At 37.3% G+C, this 21,367-nt stretch overlaps 1 protein-coding gene across 1 annotated transcript; it reads right to left on the bottom strand.

The window, feature by feature from the left end:
- Positions 1-970: 970 nt before the first annotated feature.
- On the bottom strand, positions 971-18,145 carry LOC113115112 (alpha-2-macroglobulin-like). Its single transcript, XM_026282408.1, is given in 34 exon segments — positions 971-1,198; positions 1,322-1,427; positions 2,060-2,131; positions 2,209-2,290; positions 3,002-3,120; positions 3,243-3,455; positions 3,537-3,730; positions 3,819-3,981; positions 4,060-4,134; positions 4,546-4,702; positions 4,876-4,951; positions 5,107-5,283; positions 5,370-5,453; positions 5,902-5,953; positions 6,051-6,172; positions 6,251-6,377; positions 6,448-6,673; positions 6,893-7,034; positions 7,290-7,377; positions 7,506-7,631; positions 7,805-7,954; positions 8,041-8,253; positions 8,365-8,604; positions 8,691-8,861; positions 8,977-9,086; positions 9,183-9,303; positions 9,411-9,525; positions 9,692-9,776; positions 9,880-10,045; positions 10,598-10,618; positions 11,050-11,102; positions 17,125-17,281; positions 17,417-17,597; positions 18,039-18,145. Coding segments are annotated over 34 exon segments (4,332 nt in total). The 3' UTR covers positions 971-1,157.
- Between the last annotated feature and the right edge of the window lie 3,222 nt (positions 18,146-21,367).

Below are 21,367 nucleotides of genomic sequence, written 5' to 3'. Positions count from 1 at the left end.
AGCTGTTATGAGAGCCCAGGGTGCTCCGATAGTGGCCTTCAGCTCTTCTGTATTGTTGGGTCTGGCATATCGCATGCATCTCCATCTTCAAAATACCCCATAGATTTTCTATGGGGTTAAGATCAGGCGAGTTTGCTGGACAATTAAGAACAAGTACAACATGGTCCTAAAACCAGGTACTGGTAGCTTTGGCACTGTGTGCAGGTGCCAAGTCCTGTTGGAAAATGAAATCTACATTTCCATAAAGTTAGTCAGCAGCAGGAAGCATGAAGTGCTCTAAAACTTCCTGGTATACAGCTGTGTTGACCTTTGACCTCTGAAATCACAGTGGACCAACACCAGCAGATGGCATGGCACCCCAAAACATCACTGACTGTGGAAATTTTACAATCTAAAATTAAATCTAAAATATCTTAAACTGTGTTCTGAAGATTTTACAAAGTATCTGTCAGCAACACACACAGGGAACACTCAGGTAAGTGGGAAATCACAACAGGCTCAATGGATGGACAGAGGATAAGGACGGCAGGATATTCAACAGAGGGGCAAGGTAGGCATCAACAGTTCAGTAATCGAACTAAACTGAGTGAGTCACAAGAGTCCTTCCTTTGTCTTTCAGATGGTGAGGGCGCAAAGGGGTTGTAGGAGAACACAGGTAGGTAAATGGAGTCAGATAAGAGTGAAGAGTAGCAAACTTGAAACCAAATAGCGTGAGAGTGCTTGATTATAAAGACTGATGACGCTGATGGTAGACAGGTGCAGTGATTGTGTACAGTAAGCAGGTGTGTGCCATGGAGGATTCTGGGAAATGTAGTGCACAGAGGTGACTGGTCTTGTGACGGGCAGGAAGACATTAAATGTTGAGCTTGTGACAGGAATCATTCTTCAGTATCAAACCTCATCTGATTCTGAAATGCTGTCTTAGCTAAAGCTTCTACACATAGAAAAATCAAAACCAAATCACCATAACTTGTTTTCAACCGTTTTATGCATCATATTCTCAGGTTGTTGAGACATGGCCAAACAATTTGGAGGTTTATTAAAATTTAGGCTTATGAAAAGGAAAAAAGTATGCCTATTATACAAGATTAAAATGATAAAATTCAAACATCTTCATCCAGCATGAATAAAGAGGTGACATACACAGTTCTGCAGCTTCATTGACAGTGGAAGGAGTATTCAGTCTCTGATTGATCACCTGAAGAAAAATAAAGATGTTAACATGCATACAACGATGGAAAAATGTACATAGAATCGATCTGAATAAACAATTAATATCTCACATGACAACAACTTTCAGCACTGACATATAAAATCTTACTTGTTTGGTAGTAATCATACACTTTGACAACAGCTGGCTTGAGATTCTTTACTGGAAGAACCTGTTTCATTTGTATCAGGTAGTTCTTTGGAATATTTTTGGGGATCTGCAGGAGGAAAAAACTGATCAGTCATGGACATTAATAATAAAATGTTTATGAATCAGTTAATATGACAGTGATTCTTGAAACATGGGACAAAACATCTTCAGCAATTGTAAATGCTATGAGGTATATATATATATATATATATATATATATATATATATATATATATATATATATATATATATATATATATATATATATATTACACACACACACACACATAAAATAAATAAAAAATCATTTTAACCCCTACAAGGTTTTACTCCAGCAACTTAAGACTGGTTTTGTGCTCCAGGGTCACATATTGTTAGCAAGTCAGACTTGTATTAAGAAGTGAGGTAAGAAAAAGAAGATTGTACAATAAATCAAGATTTGGAATTGTTGGTCACATGTCAAAATGTATTCCATCTTTTAACAGGAGAATGTGTTTTGAAATGTTAAAAACATCTTGATTGCTTGATTGCAAAATAAGTAATGGCAAGGTAAAATGAACATTTTGATAAAAAAAAAGAAAAAATTGAGAGGTTGAATCAAATAGTACAAGGTTTTACTTTTCAGTATTGCACCCTGTTTTCTCCCATTCTCAAAATTAGGGATGACATAAAATTATATAAATGTTGCTGTTCTCTCACCTCCTTCAAATACACTATGACATGATCATCTTTAGCATCAACACGCTCCACAAGTGAGGAGTACATTCCAAGCTGCGTGGAAAAATTGATGGTTATTCTCAAATTATTGAACTCTAGAAATTGTAGAAGTTTGTGATGAAACACTGCACCATTGATGTATCAGCTGTGAATCCAGATAAGAGTTTAATATCCACGATGACCATGTTAGTCCTTTCCTGTAGACCATCATATCTGGAAAAAAAAAAAGCAAACAGATAAAATGGTTTTAAATGCCTCATACTGTAACAAAATTACAAATTAGTGAAAATTGTTGTTAATACATTAGTGATGTCCCCTAATCATTAGTCAACTTTGACAACCACCCTTGACCAAGAACCACTTATGGTTATACCATTTTTGTATGTTAATGCTATTTTAAACAAGTTTAGGAGAAAGTTTTGATTGCAAAATAAATAATAGTTTAACAATTAATTATTACATATCAACTATGGAACATTTGGATTTGTGCTGAATGAGAGAGGTACAATAAAATTTTAAGCCATACATTTAAGCCATACGTCGGCTTTGCATTTTGCTATGCAATCACACTATTTTCCACAAATTTAACAATATTCCATGAGTTGTTCCAGAGATATGCATTATATAATTGAACATTTGCTATTTTGGCCTTTCACAACAAGTGTCATTTGCTATGTAACACTGGGAGATGACAAGACATTAGATATTAGACAAGAGACAGTCTCTGTCTTGCCACAAATTAAATTAATATCATGATACATGACTAATAGCATAAATGTCAACTAGTACTAAACTAGGAAAATCTTTAGCTGTGGCCAGGTTTTAGTCGAGACACACAACCACACACACACACACACACACACACACACACACACACACACACACACACACACCTATATATAATGTGTATTTGTGTGTTCTTACTTGACAGTGAAGTTCAAGAAAAAAATTTGCCCCAGTGTTTTGCAATCTCCCTCAATCTTTGCATCAATGCTCAATGTTTTAGTTTCAGTAGGAGTCGGGATGTTGTAGAACTGAGCGACCTGAGAGAGTCAACATGAACAAAATTAAATAAATAAACGAATGAACCATATCATAGCAGAACAGATGCAAAAAGCTAAGAGAGGAAATACAGAAAGAGAGTGAAGCTGAATTCTCTACAGACCTGCACAGACACACAGGCTGAGCCCTTCACTTCAATGCTGTATTTGGCTGGGACGTCCTGCAGCTGCTTCTCCTGGTACAGTAACTTATTGTCCTGATTTACATCAAAGTGGTGAGTGTCTGCTGCTGACTGTACAGTCACTGTGCTGGAGCCGTCAGCGCTGAACACTTTGGTGGCGTACAAAGACAGAGCCTGAAGAGCCACCACTGTGTCCTGAGAAATAAATGTGTTCAGTAATGTGTCTTTTACCCATTATTCAGCAATCATGTGTTTGATTTGAGTAGTTTGAGTCACCTGTGTGGAGGAGAATCCTCCATAGGCATTCTGCTGCTTCACAAGCCAGCTGACAATCCTGTTAGCAAAGCCCAGATCAGCTGTAGTGAGTGAATCAGCAGAGAGAACAGCTAGCAGCACATATGAGCTGATCTCCACTGCCAGAGAATCAGAGTCATCAGCAGAAGCAGACTGAGACCAGTGGAGATGAGACCCTTTAGGACACATGGACAAAAGAGACACCAGTATAAAAAGGTATAGTCATATAGGACAACAGAAAGTCATCAGAAACAACTATCTTACCATCTGAAATAGCAACATCCTCCAGTTTCTTGAAAAGCTGCTGTCGAGTGTCTGTGTCATTAGCCAGACTGAAGGTGTAGGCGAGCAGAGCAGTGGTGTAAGTGTTTTTGACATCCTCAATGACAGACCTCAAGCAGGACAAACCTTTACTGATGACAGGGTCCTGAAAGAAACAGAGAAACAGCAGTTGTGAGTATTTTTTTCTATGAGATTATACTGTGTTTCATGTAGATGAACTTACTGTGACTGGAGTTTCTAGTTCAAGTAGTGATGCAGTAATGTAGGCCGTCATGGTCACATTATCATTCACTCCACCCTGGAATAGAGGAGAAATAGAGGTAAATAAAGTAACACTCAAAACTATTAGAGGAAAGTTCATATACACAAGACTGATGTTAAAATTAAAGCCAAAATATATTTTTAAGTCAATTTACAATTTTACAGGTGACAGACAGACAGAGATAGACAGACAGACAGACAGACAGACAGACAGACAGATAGATAGACAGATAGATAGACAGATAGATAGATAGATAGATAGATAGATAGATAGATAGATAGATAGATAGATAGATAGATAGATAGATAGATAGATAGATAGATAGATAGATAGATAGATAGATAGATAGATAGATAGATAGATAGATAGATAGATAGATAGATAGATAGATAGATAGATAGATAGATAGATAGATAGATAGATAGATAGATAGATAGATAGATAAACCTTCATTCTGTTGTTGAACAGTCTTCCCTGTTGGATAAAACAGCCGTCTGAATCCCGTCTGCTTATTAACCAATCCTTTGCACTCTGAATAATTTGTGGATCAATAAATATGTATTTCTGTGCTTTGCCAAAAGACCTCAGGACAAAGGCAGTCAACCTGGTGTTTTAAAGTTTTATTTAAAAAAAAAAGATGTCATCATTGTATAAACAAACCCAAAATATCTCAAACCAAATGATTTAAACATAGAAATTTCTTCCTTTTTTAACTGTAATTGTAGAATACTAACAAAACTCCCTTAACAAAAGATTGAAAAAAATATATATATTTACCATGTATTTCCATCACCATGACCAAATGTGCTGTATGCCCCATCAAAATGCTTGTAGTTCAGCTGTCTCTGGTATCCTGTTTATAGTGATAATAATTTACTTTAACTGTTTGTTTGGGGTGATCCAATGTGTCTGACTGTTCAGCTCAATGGACTGACATTCATGCATGTTGAAAAATGAAGAATTTATTATCAGTCTCAGTACTTTCTTGACATGATTGATTTCTCTCACCACTCTTAAGGAAGCCGGTGGCTCTCTCTCTGATGGCTGAAGTGAGCTGCTCTGTGTTTTCCAGATACTGCAGAATGTAAATATTAGGAGAAAGAACAGCCATGTTTTGTTCTCCACAGCCGTACGGCATCTTTAGTAATCCGTGAAGATTTGTCAGTGCACGACCCAGTATGTCCCCTAAAAACCAAAGACAAATCAAAATCACTACATTTCAAAAATCCAAACTCAAACTCTTAATTTCTGCTTGTGTATGTTAATGTTACCAATGACTGAAACAGTAGATCTGGCTGATCCCTCTATCACATCTTTAGGAAGATTCAGATCCACTTCCACTGTGAGACTGTCACCTATGAACCAGAGAGATAGAAACAAATATCATTGATTAGCAGAGTAACATTATAGAATTAACATTCTAATACTGTCTGTAAAGTCCCATAAATAATAATAAAAATTAAATAAAATCACAGCCAGATATTATTGCGATTAATACACTTTGTAAAAAATAAGACAAAATAGCCACAATTTTGAAATTACAGTTGTCATGAAAGGTTTACAAATTTCAGCTCTCTTTAATATAACAGACATATGAGCATATTTTGGTATATGGTTTATGTTTAGAAAATAATGGGCTAATTAGTCTTTACAGAACAAACCGGCCAAACAAATTTAATTAATCAAAATTCTCTGAGCAACTTTTTGTTAGTTGAAATCTTTCTTGGTCCCCTAAAAACTAAACACAAGCCAAATAATCACAGCATTATTGTTTCTTAAGACTCAAAATAATTGTATACAAACCCTTTGGACACAGTAACCAGCTGTAGGTCTCAGTCTTCTCAGTTCCTTCAGCCTGCAACATAAAACAATAAAATCAACACACCATACTGTATTAACCAGCATTAGGGTAATGGATAAATGACGTCATGGACAAATCATGGATAAATTACCTGTACAAGCAGACTTCGTGTGACTGTGTCAATGCGTCCTCTCTCTGGCACGCTCACAATCTCATTGTCACACACAGTCTGGGACGACTCAGCCTCTGCACTGACTGTAATATTCAAGACTCCTACAACACAAGACATGTACGTGAAGATACAAACATACACAAACACAGAGAAACAATGATTCAGACTGGAAAACTCACCAAGAACAGAAGGAGTGAGGATCCATTTAAAGGTTTTTCTTCCATTAGCACACAGACAGGATGAATACTGTTCATCAGAGGAGGCTTTGAGAGTGTAGTCTGAGGAAGGAGCTGGAGTCACTTTAACCTGTCAATCAAACACACATGATTAGTGGCAGATTTGATATGATTGAATAAGACTAAGTCTGAAGTCTCACCATGATGCGCTTGGACAGATAGTTGAAGACAGTGGCCTTCAGCTCAAAGATCTCCCCACGGATGATGGAGTAAGGCAGAGAGAGCTCCAGGAAGAAGGGCTGGAAAACTGTCAGCTGAGCAGGAGGAGCCAGACCCAGACCTTTGGAGGACAGACAGAAGGCCTCCGTCTCCCAAGAGGTGATGGTGTCAGGAACCGTCACAGGAACCTGAGCTGATCCAGAGTCTCTATTTGTGGAATTACAACAACAGGTCTATTTGATTCAGACTCTGGCATTAAGCATCCATTTTTCCCTGTTATATTTAATATTCAGCACAGTATTTTTTTTTTTACTTAGAATCTGTAAAGAAAGTATGATTTTTTTTTCCATCTGGACTTGAGGGAACATGATTTATTAAAGATATGTTTCAATATGATTTCAGAAGTACTGATTATGTTTCACAGACCCCACTTCAGCAAGCTCCCAGATCCATGTTTCTGGAAAAACGGTTCGAATCGTCACTGCTGGAGAATCTCTGCTGGATGTAGCATCTGGCAGTGGAGACATCCCTAACCTTGCCTCATATGAGACATGTTGACGATACATAACTGAAAAGATGTGGAAATATGTACAGTTAAACAGTGTATACAAAGTAAACAGATATACAAAGTAAAACAGTGAATAGAAAACAGATCATCATAATACAGTTTTATTTTAGTGGAGTTTTTTTGTTTAAATTATTTTAGTTTACTAACTGTAGTTTTTATATTTTAGAGCTGTCATAGTTAATGCATTAACTTTAATTGAATTTTATTTAGATTTAATAATTTAGTGAATTATAAAGATACTTCATGTAACTATACTTCTGTATCTGTGATAAGTCAAGCCTCTGTATGACAAACACTGAGGGAGTCGCACAGCCAAATTTGTTGCCATCTTCAATCCCACTCTCTGTGAAAGAAAAATGGCACTTTTAATTGTCAGAACAATCAGTTTGGCTTTCTTGTGCAATTACTTATGAATGTACAGAACTGACCCAATCATTATCTACAGCACTGTCATTCATATAATCCACCAACCTTTAAGGATTCATAGGCCTTGTCTGTTGACAGATCTCTTCGGGGTCTCACATGCAGACACCCCTGCTCATCTTCAACAGTTTGAGTATAACCAGACACTGATTGCACTGGCAGCAGGTTGAAGATCTGTCATATGACCACATTCACATTAATGTCTATTCTCGTAAGATCAGGATGCAATCTTAAATATAGATGGATCATAGTAGAAATATTTAAGTATAGTCTGTTCTCATTTGATTCATCCGGTAGATTCCCAGAAAAGACACAGGTAGTCAATATGAATTTTTAATTATTTACACCTTGTCAGTATCCAGACGTTTTCCTGACTCCAAGATCAGGACGCTCTGATCTACAGCACTGAGGCCGCACAGTGAACCAGGTTGAGCTGAGAGATGGAGAGTGTTTTTCTCACCAGGAACTGCTCTAGCAGGAGAAAACTGCAGAGAAACCTGTGATGACAGTAAATATTATTTATTTTAGGACTGAGCCAGAAATACAGTTTCAAGAGGCTTATTTGTCAAGATACAATACATACCTTGTTACTGAAACATTTTTCCACATCAAATTTTGTGCTATGAACAACAACATTTTCACTGGGCAGAACACAGTAGGCCAGAATCTGCACTTCAGGAGCTAGATCTGCACCAACAGACAGTTTGAATGACATTATGCCACTTGCTGCTCCATTAGAAGACTTGACTTCAACCTTCTCATATCCATGATGAACAATCACTCCTCTGGACAAGACCTGAAACAGACAGATGACACTCCAATGACAAACTGACCAGTGCAGCCAGTTAATACTGTTAACAAACAATGAATTCATCAGTGTATCAGTGTACATTCTGCACATTCTCACCATATAGACAATGTCAGTTTTGAAGTCTTTAGCAGTCTCTCCAATAAAATAATACTTGATGGTCACTGTAAATTCAGCATCACACTTTAATGGTTGCTCAATATTTTCTATAATCAGTTCACTTAATGATGGGGTGTATGGAGTGACAGGCCGGAGAAGCTGAATTGTTTTTTTATCATTAGCGAAGTAAGGTGTTTTGTAACCATAACCATGATAAAGTAACTCTGGATACACACTTGCCTGAAAAACAAAGAAAATAAATTTGCTCAAACAACTGAACCCTCCAGCAAACACAAAAGAAAACTAGGTAAATAAAGTGATCATACCATCAGAGTCATATCTTTTTCAGGAAGACTAGATGTATTAAGAGAGAAGCTGGCCAGTCCATCGCTGTCTGTAGTGAGATTTAGGAGCAGTTTTGAGGACCAGGTTTGGCCCTCCAAAAGATAAACCACTTTGTTTTGAATTGGTGCATCTTTGAAATTTGAGAGTTGGATCTGTTGAAAATAAGTTTTTTTAAGGAATAAATGATATAAGAAGAAGAAGAAGAAGAAGAAGACGAAGAAGTTGAATCAATGTTGTAAGACTGAGACAAACTAATTTTAGACTTACTTTTCCTTCTATAACTGATCCATGTTCATATGTTTTGGGCAAGTCAGTAAGTGTTACTTTTCCAATTTCATAAGTGAGAGAAATAGTTTCAGATTTTGTCATGGTGATCTCTGTAAATGGTAAAAATATTTATTTTTCATTTCTAAAAAGAAATAGAAAAAAAGAAAATGTGTGTAACAAGGATCTGACCAAATCCAACATCTCACCTGTTCCTTCTTCTGTGACTGTTGCTTCAACATGAAGAGAATTCTGCAGATTTGTCTTTAGTGTGGAGTTCAAAAAGACTGATACATCTATGGTATGGATGGCACAGCCTGTCTTTTTTATCTAATTATAGTAAATGAACACATAAATTTACTAAAGAGTGATTTGCTTGGATCAATGGAAGAAATATATTGTGTACCATTACTTGTATTGAATTTCAGCTCGCATACCTCAGTGGTCTCCTCTAAACATAATGGATTACTATCAGAGGCATAATGGTAGGGCAGAATATTACGGCACACTTTTACCCATGATTTACCAGGTACAGGCTGCCCATAAGTGTATCTGTGAAAAAGGTACAAGCAACAGATACAGCCAAGGGTTGAGTTAACAAAATAATAAATTAGGATAAAAAAAAATTACAGTAAAAAAAAAAAAAAAAATGAATTCAAAATAATACAATAGAAGAAAATACTCTCTCTTAACGCAGCTAATAAAATAAACCACTCACTTTCCACAAACCTCAATAACCAGTTCTTCTTCATCAACACTCACTTTATTGGGTCGTTTTATAGTAACTTCAAACTTTGGCAAAACTGGAAATCAGAAGGTAGAAATTAGATTTTTAGTAGTCAAACTAGAAATTAATATACAAAGATATTACTGAAATATTGAAAATTATTTCTTTTTATGACTTACCATATTTTTTCACCTCAAAATCATGTGATATCATCCTGTCCCCAATATAAGTCTTCAGTCTGTACACACCTTGACGTGTCTCTGGGTTTAATTCATAAGAACGCTGCAAAATCCATCTTGTTGAAGAAACATTTGTCCATTGACCAATTCTGTTACCCTGATTGTCCTATTTAGACACAGTTCAGATATTTAGTTACAGTTAGCACTACATGTCCTCCTGATCATTAAAGAATTAATGAAAATACAATAATTGCAAATATAATATATACAGGTGCATCTCAATAAATTAGAAAATTGTGGAAAAGTAATTCAACTCAAACTGTGAAACTTGTGTTTTAAGTAAATTCAATGTACATACACTAAAGTAGTTTAAGTCTTTGGTTCTTTTAATTGTGATGATTTTGGCTCTCATTTAAAAAAAAAAAAAAAAAAAAAAACACCAATTCACTATCTCAACAAATTTGAATCTGGTGACATGCCGATCAGCTAATCAACTCAAAACACCTGCAAAGGTTTCCTGAGCCTTCAAAAAGGGCTCTCAGTTTGGTTCACTAGGCTACACAATCATGGGGGAATACTGCTGATCTGACAATTGTCCAGATGACAATAATTGACACACTTCACAAGGAAGGTAAGCCACAAGCATTAATTGCCAAAGAAGCAAAGAATTTAAAATGTGTGTTTGTTATGACTGTACAGAAGTTTTTTTTTTTCTTACCTCAAGCACGACAGAACCATACTGCAAAATAACAAATAATTATGAAATTATTTGGGATATCAAAAGGATTAATAGCTATATATATATATATATATATATATATATATATATATATATATATATATACATATATATATACATATATGAAGAGTTCAGATGCAAAAGCCTCTAAGTGCCATTTGAAATTTTCATCTAAAATTAGGATTTTTATCAGGCTCCTATATTTATGATCAGTATTTTCACTTTAATAGCCTGGAAAAGGACCTGCACATTGCCATTAAAGTAAAATGACTCAACCTAAGCATATGGAGCTTAATAAAAATCCTAATTTTAAATGAAAATTTCAGATGGCATTTAGAGGCTTTTGCATCTGAACTCTATATATATATATCTGTATTCAGAATGCAAAAGAAGATGAGGGAGATAAAAATCTAAGACAAAACAAATCAGACCTGCTGATCAAGCGGTGCCAAGTTTGTATCCATGGTAACAACTCTAAAGTTCACTGTGAAAACAAAAATGTGTATTAAAACCTCTGCTTTGCGTTCACACTACAAGATAAAAAAAAATGAAGTTCCCTATTAGGTCACTCTCTCAATATTGCGTAATTGCTAGGGAAAACGCCTTTCTCCAAAATGTACTGAAGCCAGGCAATAGTATGTTCCTGCACAACCAGAGGCTGCAGATTCAGGACCGCTGATCAAGGACCGCAGTTCTAGGACCCTAGTTTTCCGTGACAGCGCCACCTACCGTACTGGACGATATAGCGATGGCTGCAGTTTCAGGACCGCAGTTCTAGTATCCTGTTGGTTTAGTTTGCAGTCACGTTACTTTGAACATCGCATCAATATATTAATCTAAGTAGTATTTGTTTTTTAATGTGCTTTTTGATTCAAAATGCAGCAGAGGTTAATTACTAAGTGTGCTTTGAGTGACAATTTTAAATTTAAACATTTATTAATTTAAACAAACAAATTTATTAATTTAAACAAAAATATAAATGAAATATGGCCAATGTGGGCTGGCCCACACAGTATATATATATATATATATATATATATATATATATATATATATATATATATATATATATATATATATATATATATATATATATATATATATATATATATATATATATATATATATATAATAATTTTTTTTTTTTTTTTTAAATGATAGAAATCATGATTTTACATCTCTTGTCTATGCAAATGGATGAGAGAGTCGATCGCGCGGCCGACAAGGAGTGTGTTTTGTTTGCATGTGAGTGTTTTGCCCTCCCTCCCCGTTTAGTTTGGTGTGCTCCATTGTGTATCTTGAAACTCGGCCCCTTTCACGACATCTAATTCTAACAGAGAGAGAAAGACAGATTTGTCCGGTACAGCAAATTTCTCTGAGCAGCAGGCCACTCTATACGAACAGCAGAGACCGAAGTGGCAGCACAGTGAGATTAGGAGTTTAGGTGTGGACCCTGTGATAGGTCAATCCCCTGTTCACCTAAACCTCCCACGTCTAACCTTTGGAAAGGATATTTGCTGCCTCTCTACCTGGGCTGTCCCATGCAGTTGCAGTGCTAAATGAGTTTGTCTATTCTCCAGTGAATGAGGCCTACAGGACTCCAGCATTCTCCTCACCCCATTTCCAAGTCAGGATCTCAAGTTGACGGGAAAATGGCCTTGCAACTGACAGTGCTGCTTACAAGAGGAGTTTTACAGAGGCTCAAAGTTCCTCATTTGCAAGACACAAGCAGCCCCCTGCCTCTGAGCAGCGGTCTGCCGTGCAGAGCATGAAGAATTTCCTGTTACTCAATTGCTCAATTATATCATACCAGTAGCCCCTTGGCTCCAAACAGCAGCCAGTTGTATATAGAGCTCAGGAAAGCCCCAGTTGCTCATGAATTCACACTATATTAGCAGCCACTAGCTTCCAAGCAGCAGTCAGCTGTGTGCAGAGTGTAGTGCAGTTTCAATTGATCACTTATTTACACAACATTAGCAGCCCCTGCCTTAGTACATTGGACAGTCGTGTGTAGGTCATTGAAAAGTTCCAATTACTCATTAATTTGCACAATATCAGAAGCCCCTTGCCTCAGATCAGTGGCCAGCAGTGTATGGAACATTTTCATTCATGTGATGGCAGCAGCCCCTTGCCTCAAAGCAATGTTTAGGCAACCCTAATGTAATCAGCCCCCTACCTTAGAGTGGTGGCCAGCAGTGTGCAAAGCACAGGGCATTTCCAATCACTCACTCGTTCACTGCATGCGAGCAGATCCTTCAGGCCAGTCAAGAAAAGAGCAGAGACAGTCCGGTTGCTCACTTATTTACGTGATGTAGACAGCCCCCTGCATTTAAGTTGTGACACGCCATGAGCAGAGCATAGAGAAGTCTCAGTCACTCAATCATTCATGCGATGCAAACAGTCCCCTGTCTCAGCACAGTGGTCAGCAGTGAGGAGAGTTCAGAGGAGTACCAGTTTCTCATTTGTTCATGTGCTTTAAGCAGTACCTGCTTAGAGATGGTTGTGCGTGTTGTGGCTTCACAATTATCACTTTATGCTTTGCTGCATACCTCAGTTGTAACAAGTGGTTATTTCAGTCAAAGTTGCTCTTTTATCAGCTTGAATCAGTCGGCCCATTTTCCTCTGATCTCTAGAATCAACAAGGCATTTTCGCCCACAGGACTGCCGCATACTGGATGTTTTTCCCTTTTCACACCATTCTTTGTAAACCCTAGAAATGGTGGAGCGTGAAAATCCCAGTAACTGAGCAGATTGTGAAATCCTCAGACTGGACCGTCTGACTCCAACAACCATGCAACGCTCAAAATTGCTTAAATCACCTTTCTTTCCCATTCTGACATTCAGTTTGGAGTTCAGGAGATTGTCTTGACCAGGAACACAACCGTAAATGCACTGAAGCAACAGCCATGTGATTGGTTGATTACATAATTGCATTAATGAGAAACTGAACAGGTGTTCCTAATAATTCTTTAGGTGAGTGTAGAGCCCCACTTCAGCTGCTACCTGCTATGTTTATAGCACCACTCCACTGGTGAATTGCTATGCGTGGCAGTCACTCCCCCTCTCAGAGTGGTGGTCTGCCTGATATAAAGAACAATTTCCTATGGGTGCCCACTAAATCTTTAAGTTTCTTAAATATACAGGGTTAGAGCACAGCATATAGGGTGTTTCCATGCGAAGTACGTGAAGCCTTGAAGTTGCAAACCCCGGTACAGTAGGTGGAGGTATGCACCTGAACAAGTTAGTTGCAACCCGCCAATAAAATGAGAGAGAGGGGGGGGGGGGTGCCCGCTAACCCTCATAGCATGCTTCCCACCCCAGAACTGTGATCTCTCATGGATGGTACAAAACAACTTTTTTGCACAAAGTGATTTGGCTGTGGTCGCACTCATTGGTGGCCAAGGGACTGGACCGTGTCGGTGGACCAAAAATATGTCTACTTCATAGGCGTTGGCATATGTCAGTCACTATAATGGCTTCTTGCCATAATTTTCAGAAAATCCTGGACAAAGGTCCAGGCAATAAGAATTTCAAATCAAACCAATAGGGTGTTCTCCTCTCGTCCTGCTACATGTCCAGCTTGTGCAGAGAAATATTGTCAAATAGTGGGACCTGTCATTGGGACTGGCTCGGGCATTGCAGACTTATGAACACAACCAACCAGTTTTGCGTGAACGAGCAGCTGTTTGTCTACTTTGTGGGTGCTAAACATGCCATCCAGTCCAGGAGAAGAGACTGTTGCACTAAATAGTGGAAGCTATTAGTCTGTTTTAAGCCTCCAGAAGAGTTGACTGCCCAATAGGTGTTTGAGCCCACTCCATGAGGAGTTTGGCATTGTCATGGGCCTTATCTAAAGGTATGTCTTTACAGGATATTTGTTGAGCAGCATGATAGTCTTTAAAAGCCACATTTGATAGGTTTTATAATTCCCCCCTGTTTTGTCTGTGCAAGGGAACAGCCACTGGACGAATCTCCGGCATGTGCTTCAGCTAGATTGTTTAGGCTGGTATGCCATGCTGTAGCTCGCATTAACAGTGACTGTGTATGTGCAGCCTATACACCCATAGCACAATTACTTTTTTCAAGTTACATTCAATGATTTTCATGTAGCTAGCTACTCTACTAATTAAGGCTTGCACCGACTACTCGATTAGTCGAATAGTCGACTTCAGTGTCCTGCCATGACGCTTTAAAGGGTTAGTTCGCCCAAAAAAAACTTTTTTAACATGGCTGACACTCCCTTTAAGTTCAAACAAACCAATATCCCGGAGTAATTCATGTACTCAAACAGTACATTGACTGAACTGCTGTGAAGCGAGAACTGAAGAAGAACACCGAGCCGAGCCAAATAACCAACAAAACATTGACTCGTCACGAGTCAAGAACCGTTTCTGTCAGACGCGTCCGATTCGTGAACCGAGGAGCCGATGATACTGCGCATGTGTGATTCAGCGTGAAGCAGACTGACACACAGAGCGTCTGAACTGAACTGATTCTTTTGGTGATTTGATTCTGTGCTAGTGTTATGGCCGCGGGTAAACCGAAGGCTTGAATCAAGGGCAATCCTCGCCAATGATGCCATTACGTCGAGCGCAAAAGAACTGGTGAACCGTTTTCTTCAACCGGTTTATTGAATCGAACTGTCCGAAAGAACTACTGGTGATCCGAATGGTGTTCGGTGTTCATCTTCACAGCATTTCAAGCAGTGTACTGTTTGTGTGCATGCATTACTCCGGGATATTGGTTTGTTTGAACTCGGAGGGAGTGTCAGCCACATTAAAAAAAAGTTAACATCTTAAGTCATTTGTGGATAAATGTGTATTAGAGATGCGAACCGTTTAAAACGATTCAGTTCGACTTGGTGAACTGAATGATTCGTTGCGAACCGGATATCCAGACTGCTTTGATTTGAACTCTTTCTCACAACAGACACGGAAGAGAAGATAATGCTGAATAAAGTCGTTGTTTTTGCTATTTTTGGACCAAAATGTATTTTTGATGCTTCAAAAGATTCTAAATGACCCTCTGATGTCACATGCACTACTTTGATGATGTTTTTCTTACCTTTCTGGACATGGACAGTATACCGTACACACAGCTTCAATGGAGGGACTGAGAGCTCTTGGACTAAATCTAAAATATCTTAAACTGTGTTCCGAAGATAAACGGAGGCCTTACATGTTTGGAACAGCATAAGGGTGAGTTATTAATGACATAATTTTCATTTTTGGGCGAACTAACCCTTTAAGCTTGATGTCGACTTGTCGCCGGTCCTATAGAGGGTGCAACAGGATAAACATTTGAAGGAATTCCACATTTACGCTCCAAATTTACCTTTCCAAACAGTTTAAATGACAAGTAAATGTATACTCTGAAAGGTCCACAAGACATGTGTGACTATATTACTGGATGCTCGAAATTGAACAGGAGAACGCACATTCTAAACTGCTTATTGTACAGGTAAGGTAATCGCTATTCTAATCTAATGCACAGCTGCACTTTAATGCACACACATAGGCTATAGACAGCAGCTTGTATGTCATCTGCAGATCACTTGGGCACAGAATCATTCTGCGTGGAAAAGTACTCTCAATGCTGTTCTGTGATTTTTTTCAACAAAAATGGTTTAGAAACTTAAAAGTTTTATAATGTATTTGTTAATAACTAAATCCCACAGCTTCACTAATAGAAAAACTAGGGTTTTGTTCATTAATGACGTCATCAGCGACTAGTCGACTTCATCACATAAAATTTGACTTTCAAAAATCACTAGTCGTTTAACCCCTACTACTAATATAACTAGTGATTGTACCCCACTTTGTGACATTAGTATGGATGTGTGATGTATGTGTATCCTGCGAGAGGGCTCGACAAATCAAACATGCACCATTCAAGGCTGCATTCTATTTGACAATGTTTGTATAACCCACTAATGTGAGCTTGCTGCTTCATTTTTATTACCTCCTAGTGCATATGCTTTAGTTCTGTCACTGTGGAGCACGATCGGGTAACAGTTGGGGGTTTGGGTTGTTGCTCAAGAGCACCTCATTCATGGTACTGAAAGCGGGTGAGAGCACTGTACATTCACTACCCCCCCCCCAGAATCCCTGCCGGTACTAGACTTGAACCCATAACCTTTGGGTTAAGGGTATGACTCCCTAACCATTAGACCATGGCTTCCCCATGTAGTAATACTTTATCTTTAGCTACGCATTAGTTTTTTGGGGTAATTCCAGTATTCAGGCTGAATTTAGGTTTGGATATGAAGGGATTTCTCAATAGCACACACTAGATGGCCATTGTTATGTTAAAGCTGTTAGCACCCCGTCAGTCTTTCCTGTCTGCTTTCTGACTTTTCGCTGCTCTTTTTTTTTGTCTGTTTACAAACCCATTGAAATGTTTACTCGTATGCTGGACTTTGCAACAGTAGTCATTATTGATCTATGTTTCTACATCAGTTCATTGCATGATGATAACATGTTTTACTTGAAACATTCACAGCTCACCTGTCTGTCCTGGAATATAGATGGGCTTATCAGTCTGGATAAAGGTCAGAGGATGGTAATATCTGAACATGACTTTTCTCTCTTCAGACAGCTTAAAGGACTCTCCTTGAAGTTCTACCTTCATTTTCTGCACAGATTCCGTTTCTACCAGAGGAGCCTGATTAAAAAAAGTAAAAAATATATATATATTAATGTAGACATTATATAATTCACAACCTCTGCAAACATGCAATCTCAAAAAACTAGATGCATTATGATTATACAAACATATTATAATTTACTGATGACAAACCTTGAAATTAAAGCAGCGGTGGAACTCTTCCTCAGCTTTCTCCTGCAGTAGTAAAGTGCTCTGATCACCATTTACAAGATAAATGTTCATGACAAGGCTTTCATTGGGTTTGAGAAGACTTGCACACAGTTTGGCCTCAGATCCTGACTCAATCACTGCAGGAAATGTCACCATGAAATATCTATTTAAAAAAGATAATAATCATACAATAGTCCCGAAGTCCTTAGATATGCATGTTTCTTATGCTATAAGTTGTCTTTCAAAAACCCAACCTTTTTTCTTGCAACACAGTCCAGTTAAATAAATACAGGAGAAATCAAAGTACAATGATTAATGTAATGTAATGTAATTTTTTTACATCTAAAAATCAAAACATTTCTAGTTGTCCCAGAAAAGTACAGCTTTTTTATTTAAAGTGAAAAGTTTTTGAAAAAATAAAATAAAATGATAATAATAATAATATATAATTTAAATATTTAAAATGAAAGTGTAATGAAGAATATTTAAGAATCTGCACAATTTAAAGGTTAATTATTACTATTTAAATATTCTTTTGCCATTCAAGATTTTATTACAAATAAAATAAAATTCCTGTCTTTAGCAGAAATCATAAAAAACTTACGGCCCTGATGTTTGTCCATTGACACAGAAAAGAAGGAAAGCGAACAGAAATAGCCCCTTCCAACAGCAGGTAATGTTCAGATCCATGATGACGAGTGATCATGACATTAACTGAAATGTCTCTTATAAAGGCAGTCTCATGCTAAAGGAGGTCCTTAAAAAACAGTTGTATTGATCCTCTGATTAATGATTCAACCATGTAGACAACACCGTTTGTGCCAATGTGCGTTGGTTGGTTATTTTGTAATGATGAGTTTGATCAAGACCAAGCATCAAAATATTACAAGTAGATTAAATTCAGGTGAAGATATAATAAAACTTTATTCACACACAAAATACACATTCAATAAACATTAAGTTCTTCACAATGTAATTCTGAGTTGACAACATAGCTTAAAACTTAAATGTTGCATATTGGAATGTCCAAGCATGTAAACAGTCTAAATAGTAATTTTATTTGCAGTCAAAAAATAAACTGAACAGTTAAAATCTTAGTAAATAATATGAAGGCACTCAACTGAAATCTTTAAAGTTCAGAGAACAGTTGTCAACTCTCACAAGAAAAATAAGCAACCACAGCTTTTCAGAAACAAGCCCCCAACAAGAAAAGAATTATTTGATTGTTTATTGTCATCAGTGTTACTTATTATTATTTATTACCAATAAATGAGCCTGCATCATATTGAACTAAAATCACTCTTTTATTTGAAAAGCAAAAACTGAAGTTTGCTTTTTTTGAAGCAAAACTTAAAGGTGTCATATGATGCGATTAAATGTTTTCCTTTCTCTTTGGAGTGTTAGAAGCTCTTGGTGCATAAAGAAGATCTGTAAAGTTGCAAATACTAAAGTCTCAAATCCAAAGAGATATTCTTTATAAATTTAAGACTTGTCCACGTCCCCGTAAAACTGCTTGTTTAAACACGCCCCAACATGTCTACATCACTGTGTGGGAAGATTTGCATAATGCTGGCTAAATGTTCACGCAAAGAAAGGTGGTATAGCTTTGATTCTCACAGTTGCCGTCAGCGTCATGTCGTGGAGAGGCTGTGTGTTTCATTGTGAAAGCGAAACAACTGTTTCACCTTCAGAAGGAGCACAATATCGTGCTGTGGATCAATTAGATCAGTTTCATGCTGGTGTTTTGACTGAGACACACCATAACAGTATATGTTTATACTGGGGCGTAACATTTCCATCACATGCTTGAAACATTCGGTCAATCACAACGCATTGGATAGCTGGCCAATTAGAGCACACTTCGCTTTTCTGAACAATAAGCTTTGTAAAAAAAAAAAAAAAACGATGTGTTTCAGAAAGGCAGGGCATAGAGGAGAAACAATAATAATAATAATAATAATATGCATTATGTGGAAAATAATGTTTTTGAATCTTAAACAAAATACACATTCATTACATCAAATACACTAAATAATGTTCTTTTCAGCAACATCATATGACCCCTTTAACAAAAAACATTTCTTTTTTTTTTTTTTTTAAGAAGCAGGTCGGGTATTATGCAGACTAAGCAAATCTGAAAGTAAATGTAAATGTGATCTGAAAACCTAATCCTACTCTGCAGGGCCATATCTTGCAGAGTTTAGCTCCAACCCCTAATAAAACACATATGAACATGCTAATCAAGGTCTTACTAGGCATGTTAGAAACTTCCAGGAAGGTGTGTTGAGTCAAGTTGGAGCAAAACTTTGCAGGATGTTGGCCCTCCTGGGCCAAGTTCGGAGACCCCTCGTCTACTTAGAAATCCACAGCCACTGACCTTTAACTGTGTAGACAAATAGTGGGCTGTAACAACTGATAATTACACCCACTCAAATTGAGTGGGAGAGCAACTACAAGTTCTTTTCAGAAATAAATTAAAACAAGATTTTACTGTTTTTTATTATATTTTTTTTATGTTCAGGGGTAGAAAATGGATAAACAGCTTGAATATTCAATTTCCTTGTGTGGGCAGTAATGAAATGCCACTTTCCGCTGATTTTTTTTTAGTTCTGCAACATAATTATAGTCCTCCACTGCTACTGTACAGTTAAAGAGTTTCACAAGTGCACACACAATATAATAAATGGAGTAAGGGTTATGCATATTTGGAGTACAGTCTGAGGGGAGGGTAAACTCCAAAGTATTGTCCCACATCTTGAACCATGGCAGAACAGCAGACCCAACAGTAAGTGGCATTCCCTTTCCCCGCGTTAATGTTTAGCTTTTTAAGAAGTCTTGTTTATCCCGCTTATCCGCCGTGCCTAAAATGGAGGAACAGGCAATGTTTATTTCCGTGGCTCAGGTGAGCCCAGACCCCATCACCTTCACGAGGGCATTTGTGCCAACTCCCTCAAGGGGGAAACCCTTGTGATGCTGTTCCAGATCGTGATAACCTACTATCGTCCCATGGAGCTCCCAGACACAAACAATCTTGACTGGAAAGACTTCTTCACAAACAATCTTGACTTGTCTTTCTCACAACAGACACGGAAGAGAAGATAATGCTGAATAAAGTCGTTGTTTTTGCTATTTTTGGACCAAAATGTATTTTTGATGCTTCAAAAAATTCTAACTGACCCTCTGACTGGGACTGAGAGCTCTCGGACTAAATCTAAAATATCTTAAACTGTGTTCCAAAGATAAACGGAGGTCTTACGGGTTTGAAACAACATCAGGGTAAGATATTAATTACATAAATTTGCTATCCGGGTGAACTAACCATTTAAGTATTTTTTTGGAGTATGTAGCTGTACGTTACTTGAGTTTTATATACTTCACCAAACTTTTACTTTTACTCTATACAACATTTCCTAATTATAATCGATACTTTTTGTAAGACTGAATTTAACGTCAGTAATGTTTTATAACAGTTTGCTTAGAGTTTTGATTTGCAAGTAATGACGTAAAGTATAACTTCTGTAATTTTCTTTTAGAGGCAATTTTGGTATTTTCTATGTATATGTTTCATTATTATTTTCTTATGTTTTTGATGAATAGTTCCGGTTCTGTTTCTTTAACGGCCACGCACTTGCTGTTAAACGAGGTTGAATAGGTGCGATCAGGGAAATAAGGGAGAAACCGTTTTTTTTTACCGTCTTGCTGTCATTTGTGGATAAAACTTGTGTTTAAACGTTTAAGTTAAAGGAATTTCATGTTAAGTTAAAATGCAATGTCATAGGATATAAGAACCAACTGGATTTTGTAATTTTGTGTTTTGATTAAACTCACATTTGTTACTGACTTTTTGACTGACTTTTGTTACGAGTAAGAACCCATTTTTCCTGCCATGTCACCTACACTTTTACTCCAATACATTTCCCAGAAGAATATTCG

Source organism: Carassius auratus, chromosome 15, assembly GCF_003368295.1.
Source record: "Carassius auratus strain Wakin chromosome 15, ASM336829v1, whole genome shotgun sequence".
NCBI classification, from domain to species: Eukaryota; Metazoa; Chordata; class Actinopteri; order Cypriniformes; family Cyprinidae; genus Carassius; species Carassius auratus.
Note: the sequence above shows the minus strand (reverse complement) of the source record. Positions and strands in the feature narration are given on the sequence as shown.